Raw genomic sequence first — 20,785 nt, 5'->3', positions numbered from 1 at the left:
TTTTAGAACTCTTTGACTGATTGATTGATTGAATTGAGACAGAGTGAGAGACAAGACATAAGAGAGTTCTCATCTGCTGGTTCACTCCTAAAACGCCTACAATGGTGAGGGTTAACCCAGAAGTCAGGAGCTCAATCCAGGTATTCCGCATGGGTGACAGGAATCCAAATACTTAAGCTACCACCACTGCCTCCCCAGGTCTGCATTGGCCGGAACCTGGAATAGGAGCCAGAGTTTCCTCCATATATAAGATGCACACGTATTAATCTCTAAGGTAAAACATGCCCCTCTTATTGAATTTTTAAAATTCATTCAGACATATTAAAAAAAAAAAACGCTCAGGATCACTAGCCATCAGGGAAATGGAAATAAAACCCACAAGGAGATATCACCTTACTTGTCAGAACCACTGTCACTTCAAATTCAAAAAATAAATGTACCCTAATACACTTTTGGTGGGAAGGTAAACAGGTACAACCATTATGGAAGATATTATGGAGATTACTCAGAAAACAAAAATAAATCTTCTATATGACCCAGTATTGGGACTCCTGGGACTATATTCAAAGGAAATGAAATTAACATAGGAAAGAGTTAACTGCAATCCTATGTACACAACAAATTAATTCACAATAACTAAAATATGAAATCAACCTAGATGTCCATCAACTGATGAATGGATAAATAAAATGTGGTATATATACAGAATTAAATATTTGTACGTCATAAAAAATCAGATCCTGACTTCTGCAGCAAAATGAATGTAACTGGAGATCTTTATGCTTAGTGAAATAAGCTAGACCCAAAAAAAGACAAATATCACATGTTTCCTCTGATTTGTGGTAGTTATTATTTACAGGGAATCTAAAAAAATTTACTATATTTCAGTGAAATTCACATCTTTTGATTTGATTATTTTTATAGTCCTTGCATAAATCCTAATTTTTTAATTTTTATTTTTATATTTTACTTGTTGAACTCTTTATTTAGTGGAGCATTAAGCCTTAGGCTATAAATTAAAAATGTTATCTCAAAAATTAAGAAATATTCATATTCTTAGAATTGTATCTATAAAGTGCATTAAGTCTCTTTATATAATAAAAAGATAGTATCTTTTCATAGATTCATTCAGACATTTTTTTTCCTCCAGCTTTTTGCTGGAGGAATTTAATCTATTTATATTTAATTATTGAACATCAGGACTTACTATTGCTCTTTTGTTAAGATTTTCTATTTTTCAGTTTTATCTGTCCCTCTTCCAACCTTCCTTGTTCAGTTGATGTTTTGGTAGTGATTTTCTTTTTATCTTTTGTGCATTGTATGATAGGTTGTCTTTTATTTGTGGTTAGTTTGAGACTTGCATAAAATATCCCCTAGCCATAACTATTCCTTTATGTTGGTAACAATTTAACTTTAAATACATTTTAGAAATCTACATTTTAACTCTCTATCGCTCCTCAATTTTGTGTTTTTGAAAGTTTCTTTTTATACTGTATATCCATCAACAAAGTTTTAACTTTAAATTAAGGTTTACCTAATTTACACAGAAAAAGAAAGCATTACATTATTCCATGTATGTCTATGAATTTACTCTTACCAATGAAATTTTACTTTCCCATTTGATGTTTAGGGTGCTTTCATTTCAATTTGAATAATCAGAATTTTTTAAGGCATGTCTAATAATCACACTCCTTCAGTCTTTATTTGTTCTAGAAATACATTATCTTTCCTTCATTTTTAAAGGATAATTTTGCTGAGTATAGCATTCTGGGTGGACAACTGTTTTTTTTGAATATTTTGAATATAATACCTCATTATGAAGTTTCTGCTGAAAGATGCACTGTAGTCTTATGGGGGTTCCCTTTTATACACATCAGTATTTCTTTGTTCTCTTTAAAATTTTATCGTGTCTTTGATCTTTGAAAATTTGGTTATGTGTTTCCTAATAGCCTTCTTTGGTTTGAATCTATTTGAATTCCTTTGAGATTCATGAATCTGGATGTGTATTTCACGCTCAAAATTTGAGAAATTTTAGCCATTATTTTTGACTTGATCAAATCTACAGTTCAAGTTCTCTTTTCAACTTTTCATTTCCTTCAGTATATTTGTCAGCTCCAGAATTCGGTCCTTTTTTATGATTTGTATTTCTCCTTAAGCTTCTCATTTTGTTCATTATTTTTTTCTTGAATTCTTGACATTGTCTACCTGTCTTATCTTGTAGTCACTGAGTTTCTTTGATAAGTATCTTTATATATGCATGTAGGCATGCGTGTATGTCAGGATATTTGTAGACCTAATTCTTTGGGATCAGCTGCTGGGCTTATATTGTGTGCTGTTGGTACTGTCATGTTTCCTTGATTTTTTTTTTTTTAATGTTCCTATTGCTGTAAATTGAATTCTATGCATTTGAAGTAGTCCTCTCCTCAGGGTTTAAGGGACTGGCCTTAATGGGAAAGGACTCTCACTTGAACCTGGGTGTGAGGTGTGGCAAGTTCCAGGGCATGCAGTGTCATGGACAACATGCAGCTCTGTCAGTGATAGCTGCTGGGATTCTCAGTGGTAGAGTCTTCTAGGGTCCTCTTGCTCTCATTTTGTCCTTCACAAGGAGATTGTGTTCCATAGGATCCTGCTCAAGGCTGAGCTGTACTACAGTGGAGTAAGAGGCTGATTCAGGTTACATGCCCCCTACACATTTTTATGCCATCATCCTTGTTTTTTGTGTTCCACTGCTTTGCTTTAGCTTTTTCGTCATATTCAGAAGTTCTCCCATAGTTACCTTTTTTTTTTTGACAGGCAGAGTGGACAGTGAGAGAAAGAGACAGAGAGAAAGGTCTTCCTTTTCTGATGGTTCACCCCACAATGGCTGCTGCGGCCGGCGCACTGCAGCCGGCACACCACGCTGATCCGAAGCCGGGAGCCAGGAGCTTCTCCTGGTCTCCCATGCGGGTCAGGTGCAGGGCCCAAGCACTTGGGCCATTCTCCACTACACTTCCGGGCCACAGCAGAGAGCTGGACTGGAAGAGGAGCAACCAGGACAGAATCTGGCACCCCGACCGGGACTAGAACCCGGTGTGCCAGCGCCGCAGGTGGAAGATTAGCCTATTGAGCCGCGGCACCGGCCCTCCCATAGTTACTTTAATAGGTAGATTGCTGCTATACCATTGCTTTTATGAGGAGAGATGAGCTGGGACATCTTAGTCTGTTATTTTCCCGACATCACCACCACATGATTCGCCTTCTGACTCCTTGTTCTGCCTTATGTATCAATCAATCTTCTGTATCCAGAAATCAAAAATAAGTGATTTATTCACACAAAAATTGATATAGCATCTATTTAATTTCTTTTAGTTCTTTGAATTCTCTATATTCTCTTTATCCCAATACTTTGTGTCTCTCCTGTCTCCAAACCTTGCCCCTATATTGACTTTCACATTGCTAATTTCTAGTCATCTTTCAGTTCTCAGTTTAAACATCACTTTCTTGGTGAAGTGTCCTATGTACCCTCCAAATGTTCTCATACCACCTTATGCTTAATGCTTCATTATTGATGTAACTGAGTAGTGTTTAGATCCCTAATGGAATGCGCAATTTATGAAACATGGGGCACAAAAGAAGAATAAGTAATGGGGGAAGGCCTGTGATGAGTCAGGATACAGAATGAAAGATAGTCATAAGTAATTATATCTCATGGAAACTGCTAGCATTTTTGAACCTACCTGTTCCAATTCTTTTTGGATTCTCCTACCTCCCAATCTCACATATATAAATACATAAGTTCACACAACAAATTGTGTTTTAGATAATCTAAGTGGCTTGAATTCCCCAAAGTATCACCTTTCACAACTATTAAAATGTGGGTGGTTGCTTCTGTCTAAAACAATCTTTGTTTGTAATCAGCCATGTTAGAAATATATGGACTGGGGTTCAAATTCAATTCTTCTTTGGTGACAATGCTGAGTTCCTAGATTAATAACTTCCTTTTCTTTCTTTTCTATGTATATAAATAGGAGATGCCTTAATACAGTATCTTTATCAAAAATTTAAATTAGTAATTGTAATATACAAGTGATCAGATTCCACTGCCATCCTGCTAAATAAGCACATTCTCACAGTGAACCCAAGATGAGATACATCATGTGCTATTCTCCCAGTCAAGCTCAGTTTTCAATTGTTCTCCACATTATTCTTCCTGTAATTCTAACACAGAAAGATAAATGTCTGCTACATACAATGTTCTTAAATTCAAATCAGCAGTTTTATCTGGTTCACTCCTAAAACACAGTCAACAACTGGTAATATTACACTTACTTAAAACCATACAAAAGTTATAGACAATTATTTTTTTCCAGGGCATAAAATCAAATGTTATAAATTTTTTAATTTATGCATCTTATTCATGTGTGTTTTCGCTAAGAAACTGAGTCCCTTAGGAACAGATACAGCTGTTTGTTCAGGTTGCTTACCAAGGCTCGAATGCTTATAATTGCATAATTGGCACTTCACAATTATTATATTTTATTAAATGAATGAATTACCAGCAATCATAAAAGCTCCTTTATACATATATATATATACAAATATATGTACTGAAACTATTTTAAAAATAAAATTAAACATATATTCTATAAACATATATATCTATATATCTCTGTATATGTACATTGCTTTAGCAATAGTGATAATACATTACTTGTATATATATATGTACATATATACATATATATCTAATTTAATATCATTGTTGTTGTTTGTAATCTCAGGATTTCTGTATTGTTTGTATTTATACTTGATAATGGACTCTAATTTTCCTTTACCTAACAAGTCTTTCCTTATTGACTGGAATCTTTGTTGCCTCTTTTCCCTGACTCTGTTTACATTGGAATTAATTCTCTATCCATGTAATTATGTTTCTCCAAACCACTTAGAAAAGGTCTTAACACTCAGGGAACATAGATCTGATTGTAAACAATGTAACTTCATTATCAGACCATATAAACTATCAGCCCTATAATTCTGCTGAGTAATACTGCATGTAAATACAATAACTCAAACTACAACAACAACAAAATCTTCAGAATACAAAAAGAAAGTCAAGTGTGCTAAACATTTCACACACACACACTCTGGCACACACATATGAGTTAATATATATCACAGGGATGAAGAAGTTAAAAAGCAAAGCTGCAGTGAGATCTTCAATGGAGATTTCTTCAGGGGATGGTACTCTATTGTTTACTTATGTCAGTGCAGTATCACGAATATAAGGTATTGGATAAGTAAGTACAAAGGACTTCATGAAAGAGAATTGGATAAAATCTGCTAGAATAAAAACTGTTTTACTTCTTCAATTTATTTGCCATGCTTTTCTTCTTCCTGATTCGTGTAACTAAACTACTGATCGCTTACCTTCGAGGATGATTGGCATCAAACAATGTGTTATCCTCATCCTCATCATCTTGTTCTAAAGGTGTCAATTCCATGTTTCCTATGTTAGTGTCCAAAACACCATATCTTCTTGTCTTTCGATTTCTTCTCCTCATCCTATAAAAAAGAACAAGTTAATAAATATTTTAATATAAGTGATTGTTAGCTTATTTGCAAATTAAAAATAAACTATCCCTGTGTTCCTGAAAAAGGAGGCACTTAAAACCAGAATGGTTATATTTCAGGAATATAAAAAAAACTTACCAACTAAAATCACCTATAATTCTTGAAACAGAACCTATTTCTACATGTTTGTATGATATCAATGTCTTCTGAAATATTTTCTTCTCTGCCAATTGTCCTGGCACCTCTTCTTTCTAGCTCTCAAATAGCTTGTACTTTATCTCCATTTGCATTCATATGATGTTTATGTGGGCATTCATTTCCCTGTCTCTTCCACTAAATTCCACTAGGTTAACAACCATGCCTGTTTTATTCACCACTGTAAAACCACTTTTTAGCACATTGTCCTACTGATTAAGATGATTCTTAAATATGTTTGAGGTTCTTAGTGATTTTCAGCTCAGTGATCCAAAACCATGACCCTGAAGTCAAGGCCTGATTTCCTTCCAATTCAACAACCTCAATGCTACACATAAGAAAATGTTTCTCACAAACAGATCTATTGGAATTTTTGCAATACATACTAACACTTGGTTTTGGTGACTGAAATATATAAAATATTACTAAATCAGGACAAAAACTAACATAACCTCCACCAGTCACTAACTATAGATCTATCAATATATCAAGTTAAAGATAAAGAAAGAGAAAACAGTGGTTGTAGTCACAGTATTCAAAGTTAGAAATCTAACCAATGGAAGAGTTAATGCAAAACAGAAATAGAAAAATGAGGCAGCATGAAGTATAACTTGGTCTTGAAAATTTCTTTTATTTTTTATTTATTTGAGTGGCAGAGAGAAGCACAAAACAGAGAGAGAAATCCCCCATCTTCTGGTTCACTCAACGCCTGCAGTGGCTGGGCCTGACCCAGGTAAATGAAAGGCGCTAGAAATTCAATTCAGGTCTCCCATGCTGTTGATAGGGACCAAATGATTGAGCCATCTCCTGCTGCCTCCCTGGGTATTATCAGGAAGCTGAAACTGGGAGCAGATTTGAGACTTGAAACCAGGCAGTCAGGTATGAGAAGGTGCCCCAAGTGGCTTCTTAGCTCCTCAGCCATATACCTGCCCCAAGTTAGTCTTTTCTTAATAGTGCATGATGTGTATCGATGTGTAAGTATGGGTATATGTGTTTATATGTGCATGTGCACATACCCACAATATTGCTAAGGTTTGCAATCCAATTTAAATGAATATCCTACTTGTGTACATGTATTAATCCATACAAAAAATAAATAAAAAGAAAAGAAGTGCTGTATATTATTACGTAGAACTTAAACTTGACAAACTCTTACTTAAAACATCCTTGCCCCATCAAAAGATATAGTTAGTGATGGTTTCATGGTCATGACAAGTACTTGACTATAAAAATAACAAATACTGGCCAGTGCCGTGGCTCAATAGGCTAATCCTCTGCTTTGTGGCGCCGGCACACTGGGTTCTAGTCCTGGTTGGGGCACCAGATTCTGTCCCAGTTGCCCCTCTTCCAGTCCAGCTCTCTGCTGTGGCCCGGGAGTACAGTGGAGGATGGCCCAAGTGCTTGGGCCTTGCACCCACATGGAGACCAGGAGAAGCACCTGGCTCCTAGCTTCGGATCAGCGCGGTGTGCCGGCCGCAGCGGCCACTGGAGGGTGAGCCAACAGTAAAGGAAGACCTTTCTCTCTGTCTCTCTCTCAAAAACATATGTATTATCATACGCAATGATTGTCTCAAGGAAAATCCAAACACTTATACACTATTAAAATAATTGGGCTCCAAAAAGACAAATACCATATGTCCTCCCTGATCTGTTAACTATAGAGTACTTAAAAGGTATTCTATAGAAGTGAAATTGACACTTTGAGATGCAATGAATTTGAACAGTCTGTCTAGACAGTTGAGACATGGGTTTTTATTTTTGTTTTTTTCTTCATACTATTTGTTGAACTCTTTACTCAGTGTATGGTTAATCTCATGTGTATAAAGTTAATTGAAGGGGCTGGTACTGTGGTGCAACAAGTTAAAACCCAGGCCTGCAGTGCCTACATCCCCCATGGGTGCCATTTGGAGTCCTGGCTGCTCTACTTCCGATCTAGCTCTCTGATGATGTATCTGTGAAAGCAGTGAAAGATGGCTCAAGTCTTTGGGTCTCTGTACCCACAAGGGAGACCTGGAAGAAGCTACTGGCTCCTGGCTTTAGATCAGCTCAGCTCCGGCCATAGTAGCTATTTGGGGGAGTGAACCAGTGGATGGAAGACCTCTCTCTCTCCATCTCTACCTCTCTCTGTAACTCTACTCTCAAATAAATAAAATAAGTCTTTAAAAAAAAAGTTAATTGAAAATAGATCTTAGTAAAAAATAAGAATGAGAATAGGAGAGGGAGGAGAAAGAAGGGTGGAAGTGAGAGTGAGAGGGATGGTAAGGTGGGAAGAATCATTATGTTCCTAAATTTGTATATATGAAATGCATTGAAATGCATGAAGTTTATATATCATAAATAAAAGGTTTCTAGGTTAAAAATAGAAGAAAGAAAGAAAGAAAGAAAGAAAGAAAGAAAGAAAGAAAGAAAGAAAGAAAGAAAGAAAGAAAGAAAGAAAGAAAGAAAGAGAAAAGAAAAAGGCCAATTCCAAAAGTAAAAGAAAAATGCATGTCACTCCCCCTCTTCGTGGAGGAACGACACAGGACCCTGCGCTGTTCTTTTGTCTGCTCGGCCCTTCCTGGGTTTGCTGCTGGTTCTTCCCGGGTTGGCTGCCGTCCCTCCACCTCCGTGGAGGGGTGGGCCCCCCTGCCACTTTCCCCACTTCCGCGGGGGAGCAGCACACCGCCGGCCGGCTCTCTCGGGGACTGCACAGGTGTTCCTCAGGTGTTCCCCTTAGATGTTCCTGGTGCATGTTGTCTCTCTCCTCCTTTATAGTCCTCTTCCACCAATCCCAACTCTGCTACCCACACGCCAAGTACGCTGCTCTCCTCCAATCAGGAGCAGGTCCTGCTGTTTATTGGTTGAACTGGAGGCAGCTGCGTAGAAGCTGTTTACTCCTCTCCCAGCGCCATATTGTGGGAGAGCAGATGCATAGAATAAGTCTTAATTCCAGTAACTTAGTCTAGTCCGAGTTGTTCCCCACAAATGCATATCTTGAAAAACTATAGATTTCAAATTGTTTTTACACCAAAATAATCACATTTTGCAAATGCATTTTCTGGGAGATTTTTAATATCCCCATATATATCGCTTTCAATTTTTTTGCAAAAAAATTAACTTCTCACTCTATTTTTCTTTTTTTTTTCTTTTTCTTTTTTTTTTTTTTTTTTTTTTTTTGACAGGCAGAGTGGACAGTGAGAGAGAGAGACAGAGAGAAAGGTCTTCCTTTGCCGTTGGTTCACCCTCCAATGGCCGCCGCGACTGGCGTGCTGCGGCCAGCGCGCTGCGGCCGGCGCACCACGCTGATCTGATGGCAGGAGCCAGGAGCCAGGTGCTTTTCCTGGTCTCCCACGGGGTGCAGGGCCCAAGCACCTGGGCCATCCTCCACTGCACTCCCTGGCCACAGCAGAGGGCTGGCCTGGAAGAGGGGCAACCGGGACAGAATCCGGCCCCCTGACCGGGACTAGAACCCGGTGTGCCGGCGCCGCTAGGCGGAGGATTAGCCTAGTGAGCCATGGCGCCGGCCCTCACTCTATTTTTCTAAAATAAAATAAAATAGCTGGGTTGTTTTAATGACATGTAGTTTAAATGTGAACAAGCATAAGAACAAGTATAAAAATATAACTCACTAGAAATGTATTGAAATTTTAAATAAAAATTCAACTTTTATCTTTTGACATGTAGTATATATTATTTTTAAACAAAAGAGTAAAGGAGGCTTTAAAATCCATGTAATTTTTACAGACATGGTACTTTCCTTACCAAACAAAAAGTGTTCGTTAAGCTCATGATCAAATTCATCTGCTGATAATTACACACATATAATTATAGATATGTGCATTTTTTACTAGACATCATAAATGCATATTGAAATGTTAAAGCAAACTGTGTTGGCTCCTAATTGAAATAAAAATAGCGGCTTTATCTACAAACAGAGAAGAAGGTATAAAAGCCTGGAAGGGCAAAAGAGAAAGCTAAATGCTTACTTATTAGATTACATTCACTCAAAACATAGCACGCAGAGATAAATGATCCTTATCAGATACCTTCTAGGTATTCACCTTAGTACTCAAATAACTGTTCTTATACACATGCAGATTCCTTGATGCTTTTTTATGCTCAGGTTATTTCCACTCCAATGATATGTGCAAGTTGTACTATCAACATGAAACTGCTAAAATAAACTTGATAAAATTTTATGGAACAGTGAATGATATCACATAAAATAAACACAATAGGATAAAACTCCATTTCACTTTACTATACGAAAGAGAGAACACTGATCAATATAATATGCTGTAATTTGCTATATGCACCCAATTTAATTCATATCTCTTCTCCCTTTTGCTTTACTTCAACTGAATGTTTGTAGGCCATGTATTAACTGGAATAATATTATAATACATATTATATAATGTTAATTCCTACAAGTACATTCAAAATTTGAGAAAAACACATATACACTCTCCAGTGATGTTAGACATAATGATAAAGCAGTGTAAATATTAGTAAACAAATGTACAATTACTGATGCAATTTTTATCTTGACTGTTTTTCAGCGAAACAGTGATCAAAAATGAACTGACCCAATTAGTGACTGAAAATAAATTTGAAGCTAATTTATCATCACTGAATATAAGCAAATAAAAATTAATCAGCTACACTTTAGTATTTTATAATTTTCATCAGGAAACCCAATCCAATTGGCTACATGGCCTATAGTAAATTTTTTTAGACATTTCTCTATTTTTAATTACCCAGTACCATAAGTTGATTCATCAGTTGCCAGTCCAAGTTCATTAAGAAACAAGCATCAATTAAAGTATGTTATGGGTTTAACCGTGTCCTCAAAAAACTGTATGTTGAGGTACTATCAGCCAGTGCTGTTCTTTAGAGACAGGGCTTTTACAGCGATAATAAAGCTAACATGAGTTTGGTAAATTGGGTCCCAACCCATTTATGGGCAGAATACTGTGAGCATACAGACTGTCATCTATAAGCCAAGCTGACGGCCTGAACGGATCCTTTCCACACAGTCCTTAGAAGTAATCAACCCTTCCAGGACTTTGGTTTTGCATGTTGAGACTCCAGAACTGTGAGACAGTAATTTTCTGTTGTTTAAGCCACTCTGTTTGTGGCGGTTGCTTACAGCAGTTCTCACAAATAAACACACAATGCAAGATGTTTATCAGGGGAAAGGCCTGTGAAGTACAGAGAGGGAATTGCAAAAGAAAGGGTGACTGAGTAGGAAGAGCAGGAGCCTGCAGTGAACTTCTGAGTTCCATCAGGAAAATGGCAAGCCCACACGCAGCGGCTGCCCATTAGAGGCACCCCTTACCAGTCAGGATGACCAGGTTGTGCTGCACTCAGTTGCTGGATAGGAACTGTGGTCCTGGCAAGGCTGCTGTGATGATTTTACAAGTGCAGCAAGCAGAGGCAGTGGCTGGCTATGCTTCCTGCAGGTGCTCTTGAAAGGAGGCCTGATTAGTATATCACTCTGGTTGTCCAATCACAACATCCTATGGTATATACTTCCTGATACTGATAGAAGTCTTTAATACTGCACCACACCACTGCTATCAAGGCTTCCTCTCTCTAATCTGATTAGCACAAGAAGGACGATACTAACATCTCTAACCTCATCCTGCTCTTCACACCACATTCTACCTCTCTTTCTGAACTCTGACAACACAGCTCACACTCAGTCACTTGCAATGAACATACTCCCCCAGCCATTTACCTCACACCCTCCTACATCCCACCATGATCTCCTTGTGTTAAAGCCTAATCTTCCATCTTCAGCTCATGTAACACTTCCTTAGGAACACATTCTCTGACCTACCTACCTAGGGGAAAAGTCTTTTTTGAAAGTCAGTTACAGAGAGAGGAGAGGCAGACAGAGAGGTCTTCCATCTGCTGGTTCACCCCCCAATTGGCCGCAATGGCCAGAGCTGTGCCGATCTGAAGCCAGGAGCCAAGAGCTTCCTCCGGGTCTTCCTATGTGGGTGCAGGGGCCCAAGGACTTGGGCCATCTTCCACTGCTTTCCCAGGCCAAAGCAGAGAACTGGATCGGAAGTGGAGCAGCCGGGACAATGAATCGGCATCCATATGGGATGTTGGCACTGCAGGCGGTGGCTTTACCTGCTACGCCACAGTGTCGGCCCCACGAAAAATCTTTATTATTGGCTTCGGATGCAATCATGTACATCTCTGTTAGTCTACCTCAAAGGTGCATCTTTATACTTATGTTTAAGTTACTATCTGTCTTCCCTACTCATCCATTAGCTCAATGTGAGCAGAAGCTATATCTGTTCTTTCTCATCACCATATCCACAACACACAGGTTCTACCTAAAACATCAGTCCAGTAAATTAACTAATATATAAGGATTCACGATATATTTTGCCTTTTGTATAAGATAGATATCTAAAATTTTATATGTAAATCTCCTGTGGAATAAGAGAAGCCTGAAAACATTCTCCCCAGACATACCAGAGTGGAACCTCAGGTAGCTAGCCAACTTTCAAATTATAATGCAGGTCTCTGGAGTTGAGTTATAGCCTTCGGGCTCAGGACAAAGTTCTCAAATATTTTAAAAAATTAAACAAATACTCATTCCAGGACCTTTATACAATTCTTGTTTAGGGTGATTTAAGAACAGCCCGGTGATTGTCAAGCTCTACCCAAATTAGAACCACTAATATTTAACTTGTCTTCTGTGCTTAGGAGTTGCCTTTTAGATGTAAAATTATCATAATGTAATACATAGTTATCTTTTACTCTAAATAATTGATGTTATTTTTTCAAAAGCCAAACTGGCATTTTGTTTTAGCATTCTATATGGAATCATACCCAATGCTAGAGACACATCTGCCTTCCTATACAGGATAAAATGAGTTTCTTAAATTCTTTTTGAATCTCCCAGGGTCATTATGATTATTAGTCCACCTTGATGTAAAGCAATTGTGCCCTCAGGAGCTACTGTAAGCCTTTGTTGGAAGTTCTCCAAATACCATCATTTTGAATTCCTTTGGCTTCTTTTCAACGTTTTTCTTGGGTCCCTTCTGCTGGTCTGCCGTTGCCATGCTCCATCACGATCACAACCTTGACCAAGTACAACATTAAACGGAAGATTCCCTCAGAAGTTTTCCTGCCATGGCTCATCTCTAGTAAAATGTCCACTGCTAACATTCAAAGATCAAAAAAGAAAAGAACAAAAGCATCTTTATCTATGCTTTCGATCTTGCAACGTTGCTTTCTTTGCTGGATACCTTTTCTCACCTGCCTCCTTATAATTCAGCACGTATATCAGTACTTTTGCTTAGATTCATCTCTTTCTTCCCAGGAGAAAAAAATTCCAAGCTATATGTCATATAGCTTGGCTTCAAAGGTCCCTCATGAAAGTGAATAGAATACTGTTTCTTCATCATCTTCTTTTTCTGCTTTCTCTGGATTTTCTAGTCTTCTCTTTTTGGCCCTAAAGCTAGGGATATGAGTCTTGGTAATCCTTCTCCATTCCTAAAAGTTCAGCATGGATTTATCCTTCAGCCAACCTCAGAGTATTATCTATAGTACAACACCCCCAAGATTGATTCCACCTAGGTTCAGATGGACTACATGACTAACATTTTCAGTCTCTTGATGATTTCTTTTTTTCTCTCTTACTCTCCAACCACTGAAGTTTGAAACACATATGTATATGATATAAATGTGTATATTTATATATTTCAAATATATACTTACATGTTCACATACATATATACACATATATTTAAAGCTTCTATTTTATGTGAGAAAATTAAACTATAGAAATAGAAATAATATTTTATAACATGCAGGGGAGGCATTAGAAAATATATTATAGGGGCCGGCGCCCTGACGCAGTAGGTTAATCCTCCACCTGCAGCACGGTCATCCCATATGGGTGCCGGTACTCATCCCGGTTGCTCCTCTTCTAATCCAGCTCTCTGCTATGGCCTGGGAAAGCAGTAGAAGATGGCCCAAGTGCTTAGGCCCCTGCACCCGTATGGGAGACTGGGATGATGCACCTGGCTCCTGGCTTGAGATCGGCGGCGCTCTGGCCGGGCCATTGCGGCCATCTGGGGAGTGAACCAAATGGAAGGAAGACCTTTCTCTCTGTCTCTCCCTCTCACTGTCTGTAACTCTAGCTCTCAAATAAATAAATAAAATATTAAAAAAAATATATTATAGTAAAATCTCCCGAAATACATTAAAATTCTAGATAGAAAAATATCCCAGTAAAATAGTTACTATTTACAGTATACTCACATATGACAAACTTTGAGCTAAGAAGCTTATAAGCATTACCTAATATAATCCTCACAACAATCCTATAAGGTAACTAACCACATTTTACACATAAAAAGCAAGGTTTGGAGAAATGCAGACTTGGAACTTAAACAGTAGACATCGAATGCCTACATTCAAGCCCTGTCTCTGTCTTCTGATTCCAGCATCCTTTAAATATGCACCCTGGCAAGCATCAGGTGATAACTCAAGTAGTCAAGTTTCTGCTACTCATGTGGGAGACACAGATTGAGCTTCTACTTCCTGGATTCAGCCTGGCCAATCCTGGTCTTTGAGGGCATTTGGGGAGTACACCAGCCGATGGGAGCGTTCTGTCTCTTGACTGATTTTTAAAACTTTAAGCTGTAATTTATTCTGAAGAATCAAAGTAATTTTAACCAAGGTCATAAAATTAGTTAACACTGTATTCTTGTGAACCCCATCACAATGATCTCACATTACATCAAGCAGATTATTATATAAGGTTAATCATACAAGGGTATTCAAAAAGCTCATGAAAAATGCATAGGAAAACATACTGTGCATGGACTTTAAATTCTTTTGTACTGAAATAAGTGTTTGGATTTTATGTCTTTCATGAATTTTTTGAAGTCCCTTCACAGTTTATAATTCATTCTTCTATTGTGAAGATAACTTAGGACCTACTCGCATTACTACTTCGCATTAACAAGTATAATTGCCTTGTTCTGATTTGTCCATCTCTTAGTTTTGATTATTGTTAACAGAATCTACTTTTTGCTTAGAGACAATCCTCTTTTACTGGCTTAACGGAATCATCATGTTGTTTACAGAGCAATTGGGCCCAGCTCTAAGGAGTACAAAATAGTAATAATTGGTGTAAATCAATCATAACAATATAATATAATTTTCCTTCCTTCATCTGCTCGCCCTGTCTTGGGGCGAGCAGATGAAGCAGTTTTCATAAATGAGACAGAAGGGGCTGTCTCTCATAGTGTGGTTTTGGGAGATGTTCTTCCCTGGTTTTAAAAAAGAAAATAAAAAATATAAGAAGAAAAGGCCTCCTTTCAGGCCATCTTTCCTGTCTGGGGTACAACTGTTTAAGAACATGCTTAGAGCTGAGATAGCTATCCTAAAGACATTGGAGCAAACTTGGATTGCTCAAAGTCTTGATTAGTAAACAACAAAGTATGTTCATATGCTGAAGTCATTTTTAATTGGATATGCTCTTACTTAACAGCTAAAATTATAGCTGTAATTGGATATTCTATTACTTAAGAGTTTTTTTTTAAGGGTACTTGACATCTTAGCTTCTTTGAGTTTTTCTCTGAGCCTTAATTACATACATGTGCATTTTCTTCCATCCTGCCTCTTTTTTCTTAAATATTTATTTGAAAGTTAAGAGTTGGAGAAACAGAATGAGAGAGAAGAGAGAAAGAGATAGTCCATCCCCAAATGGCCGCAGAAGCTGGGGCTGAGTCAGGCTGAAGCCAAGATCCAGGAACTTCTTCTAGGTCTCCCATATGGACAGCAGGGGCCCAAGCACTTGGGTCATCCTCCACTGCTTTTCTCAGGCCATTTAGCTGTTTTTGATCTGAAGCCACAGTAGCACATAAAAGTCCAAACTTTTCATAGCTTCATTTTTACTTTTTTTTTTTTCAAACTCATGACATAGTCCCATTTATGCTTCATCTATATTTTTAAACTTTTACATATTTATTCAAGAGGAAGACACAGAGAGAGAGAGAGAGACAGAGAGAGAGACAGAGAGACAAACAGAGAAAAAGCCCCCCATCTGCTTGCTCACTCCCCAAAAGCCTATAATGCTCAGGGCTGGGCTGGGTGTAGAGCTGAAGCTAGGAGCGGGAAATTCAATCCAAGCCTAAATCCTAGTTGACAGGAAGCCAATGACTTAACCATCACTGCTGTCCCCTGGGATCTTTATTAACAGTTAGCTGGAGTTAGGAGCCAGAACTGGGCGTTAAACCTAAGCACTCCATCCAATGTGGGACATCGGTATCTTAACCAGTAGAACAAATGCCTGCCTGCCTCACCTCCCCATCCCCATATAGATCACGATACCTTTTTTTATCATATTTTCCCTCAGAGATTAGGCAGCCCACATTAAAGAATACAACTCTTTTCTAACTGGACTCCTCAAAGGCCAAGGTTTCTAAGAAGTGAAGACAATCAGTGCAGTGCTGCTTTTAGCTAATTTACATATTGGGAAAAGATGGAAATCTATTAGAACAATAACAAGCTGAAAGTATGTCTTTGTAAAAATTAAAGAGAGAGTAAGAATGGAAGGAGAAGGGAGGGTGAAAGCATAGGTGGGAGGGAGGTTAGGGTGGGAAGTATCACTATGCTCCTAAATCTGTATATATGAAATACATGAAATTGTTCACATTGTACAAATAAAAAATATAAAAAGAATACACATACATGCTATCCTATAACCTATCATGTTCACTACCTCTAATCCTTTCTATGAAAAATTTCTCCACCCTTAACTCCTTTAAGTTGGTATTAATGTAAATCATGTTTTCTATCCCGCAAAAATCATAAGTAGTATGATTTTTGTGGCCTTCTGTATACCACGACTGTCAATTTCAAGGCTGTATCATAACCTATAGAATAGTCTGGTCTGCAGAGATTCAAGCACACTAATTGGAATATCAACTTTAGGAAATCAATACGGAAGAAAATGCCTGCACCCGTATGCACATATGAGCATGAGGCAGTTGGGATGAGTGATGAGGATTAAAGGGTTCATGAAGGCATACAAGGTACAGTAAAAGGAATGATGAGTCATAGATCTAAATTTCAAGAAAGCAAAAATCTACAGAAGTTAGCAACTCCTTCCCTGGACTCTTGAGCTGTGGGACAAGGAGACAGAAATCTACTGTGAACCCATGCAAGATAATGTCACTGCAGCTTTTCTGATACCACAAAATTATTCCAATGAATCCCCTTTAAGTTTGCCAAGCTTTTTTTTTGTTTCAACCAAAACAGTAACTAATACAAGGAGTGATCTAATCTTTATTTATCTAATCTAATATTAGATGCACTAAATGGAGGTTTAATATTAAGAGAAGCATAAAATAGGTTACTTCTGTTGAAAAATCTAATAAGTACTATTTTCCTTACCTGAACATTTATTTTCTCAGTCTAATTAAGCCAACTTCATTTACCAAAAGTTTGGGTGTAGCGCTATGATCAATCCTGAATGAAAAAATGCATTTAAAATAACCTCTATTCTCTAGTTTTTTATCTTCTCTGGTACATTCACTATACACGGATCTCTAACATATCTCACTGTCATAGCACAATCATAGTGACATTTTGGCAGTCAATCACATGACAAACAACTATTTAAAATATTTCAGTGTATATGAGCAAACATTTTTAGGAAGGCAAGTTTCATCTCTGCAAAGAATATCCATTCTTTGAGAACATATAGTTATTAAATGTATTTCCAAGCTTCTGAGTCTATCAATAAACTAAGCACTAAAAATAAACTGCCTGGTTGAATGCATGTTTTAAATCAGAACAATTTACACTTCTTGTAAAAACTGCATTCAAGGGGATATATGAGGGGCCAGCGCCATGGCTCACTTGGTTAATCCTCCGCCTGCAGCGCCAGCATCCCATATTGGCGCCGGATTCTAGTCCCAATTGCTCCTCTTCCAGTCCAGCTCTTTGCTGTGGCCCAGGAGGGCAGTGGAGGATGGCCCAGGTGCTTAGGCTCCTGCATGTGCATGGGAGACCAGGAAGAAGCACCTGGCTCCTGGCTTTGGAATGGTGCAGCACTGGCCATAGCAGTCATTTCAGGGGTGAACCAACCGAAGGAAGACTTTTCTCTCTGTCTCTCTATCTATATATCTACTTGTCAAATAAATTAAAAAAAAAGGGGGGGGGATACATGAGGGAACTTGAAAAAGTTCATGAAAAAGGGGATTATATTTTATTGTGATGTGCAATAGTCTTGAAATCCATATACTGTTTTTTCATATTAGGCATTCTGCATGTATTATGAAAATAACTTTTACAATAAGATGCTCATACTTTTAATTCTATTTTTACATTACCTTTTTGAATGACCCCTTTATGAACAACTAAAATGGAAGTTCTACACAAGCAAGGCAAGGACATTCTTATCTTTTGCACTGCTAATCCTTATAACAGTGCCAAGTACTAGCACTAATTGGTACTCAGTAATAGTTACTGAATTAATGGCAGTGACTACATGCATGGTTAAATAGTCAAAGTATTTCTTGTTTTTGTATAATTTCTATCAATGTCTCACAATTTTAAAACTAGTGCTAAAACATGTCTTCAGGGAGAAAAAAAGTATAATTAATTCCTAAACTTATATTCTTAAGCAACCAGATGGGAGAGATGGTTACCAATCCCAAATTCATAATTCATTAGTGGCTTGCTTCAAGAGGAGTTAAGGTAGAAATATATGTTCAGATTAAAAGAAATAGCTTTAAAATATGACTACCCACTGACTATGTGTAGCAAATTAAAAATACATATTTCTCTCTTCCTGTAACTCTGCCTTTAATCTTAATAATTAAGATTATAAGATTATAAGGTAAATAATCTTAATATATATGTGCATATATATGCAAATATATTTGTATTGGGAAGGGATGTTGTGATCTGAGGTAGGACATTAAATTATTTCTGCTTGGCATAGACATGATATTCAATAAATGCTAAGGTTGAGTCACTTTTTAAAATGTAAAATTTGGAGATTTAACATTCAACAAGAAGCCTTATGTTTTAAATAGCAACAGGTACTGAGTATATAATACTCATTTTAATTTTCTCCATAAATCTTCTATCCATCTTTATGTGCAATATCACTTTCAATTCGTTACTTTAAGAAGTCATTGGCAGCAGTATGGTGGTTGAGCATTTTAAGTAGGTTCAGACAGAGCTGAGTTTGGACAGGTGCTGTATGTGTGCCATTGCACAGATTATGTAAACTTGTTCAGCTTCAACTTCTTCAATTAGAATAACCTTACTTACTTTAAAGGTTTTTGCAAGCATTAAATTAAAAATGCTCATAAAGTATGTAACGCTATATCTGACACACAAAATAGCAATTACTAACTGCTAGCAATTGGGATTGTGTGTAAAATCTGAAAGGTAAGGTTTCAGTAAAAAAACGAGTTTCTTTGAAAGACAGCTTATAGGTTTGGGTAGCCATTCAACTGAAATTAATATTGTGTATTTCCTATATACTAAACATTAATAGGGCCTGCATTTAAGTTTTTTCAAAGCATCCTGTAATTCTTTATTATTATCTATGTGATTATTTAGTGACTGTTCCTCTGTAATTTCAATGTGTACGTGCCACGGAAGCAGGAATATTTATTTTGCCAAGTACCCAGTACTGGGCTACTGAGCAAATACTGCCTGGACCTGTGTCCCAAATGTCATGCTTATCTCAACCATATCAAATACCTTTTCATCCCCATTCTACAGGAGGGATTCCAAAACTGGACAGGTTAAAGCTTACAAAGATTTGTAAAGCTAAAAAAGTGAATGGATTCTGATTTAAGCCTTGGTCTCTTAATATAGAACACAATAAAAAACAAAAAAGCAGCAATGACATGCACAACAAAGAATACCCTGCTTTTGGGGCCCACACTGTGGCATAGTAGGTTAAGCCTCTGCCTGTGACGCGTCCTATACGGGTGCTGGTTTGTGTCCCAGATGCTTCTCTTCTGATCTAGCTCTCTGCTGATGACCTGGGAAAGCAGTCAAAGATGGGCCAAGTGCTTTGGGCCCTGCACCCACATGGGAAACTGGCTCCTGGCTCCTGGCTTCGGATTGGCACAGCTCTAGCTGTGGTGGCCATTTAGGGAGTGAATGAGTGGATGGAAGACCTCACTCTCTGTCCCTCTCTCTCTAACACTGTTTCTCAAATAAATAAATAATTATACTGCTAAAAAAAATTTTAAATCAAGGTCCATTATTCACAAAATTATGCCTCAAACTGATAATATAATGTGCATGCTAAAAAAATAACAAACCTCTAGAGTGATTTCTATTTTTCTAGCCTTATACTATAGAAAGAGTGTACTAGAGAGGAAGGAAATAAATCAAATCTGAGAATTGAGATCTTCACACTTCTTTGTTCTATCAGTAAGTTGCAATTCTTAAATTTCCAGTCACCCCCTAACTATGCAACCATATGAATAATTATCTAAGAAGGCTCATTCATTAGGAAATCATTTATTCAGTGCCCATAATAAGTTGTACGTAATGTTCAGTGCTGGGAATACAGTATGAAGATAGACAGTGGGCCTCTTCTGAAAGATATGAAGTGTTATCTTAGGAAGCCTCCTCTGACTCCACTGTGTTCCAGGCATGTACTTTTCAGTGCCCACAAAGAGAATCTGACTGTTCTTAGGACTATTTCTAGTCTAGACCCTAAGTGGGAGTTATTCCTCGTGCATATTCATTATGATTGAATTACATTAAAACAAAACAATTTAGATGTCTCTTGGATATCAATATGATAAAATTTCACAAGCAAAATATTCTATGTATCACCTCACACTGATTAAGGAAATGATGATTTGGGCTCATTCTGTCCCCTTGGCACAAATAACTAATGCTGATGTGCTGTCATACATACTTCCGAAGTGGGGGCCAAAGCGAGCATTTACCAAAATGAGAATGAAAACCATAATCTGGAAGGGAAATTATGAGTTCTGAACATCACCCAGGCATTGTTAGCATCAATCAAGCTTTGGAA

The 20,785-nt window shown here is 37.5% G+C and overlaps 1 protein-coding gene across 2 annotated transcripts in view; it reads right to left on the bottom strand.

Moving 5' to 3' along the window:
- Positions 1–20,785, bottom strand: part of FAM174A (family with sequence similarity 174 member A) — a 46,160-nt gene that overhangs the window by 22,571 nt on the left and 2,804 nt on the right. Inside the window, exon 2 of one of the 2 annotated variants that reach the window (XM_008261970.4) lies at positions 5,407–5,541. In XM_008261970.4, coding sequence (XP_008260192.2) covers positions 5,407–5,541 — 135 coding nt within the window. Of the gene's footprint in view, positions 1–5,402; positions 5,542–20,785 lie in introns of those variants that run through there. The other variant, XM_002713935.5, reaches the window with a different exon arrangement.

The sequence above is a fragment of the Oryctolagus cuniculus genome, chromosome 14 (genome assembly GCF_964237555.1).
Source record: "Oryctolagus cuniculus chromosome 14, mOryCun1.1, whole genome shotgun sequence".
In the NCBI taxonomy this organism is placed as follows: domain Eukaryota; kingdom Metazoa; phylum Chordata; class Mammalia; order Lagomorpha; family Leporidae; genus Oryctolagus; species Oryctolagus cuniculus.
This window is presented reverse-complemented; position numbering and strand designations above follow the sequence as displayed.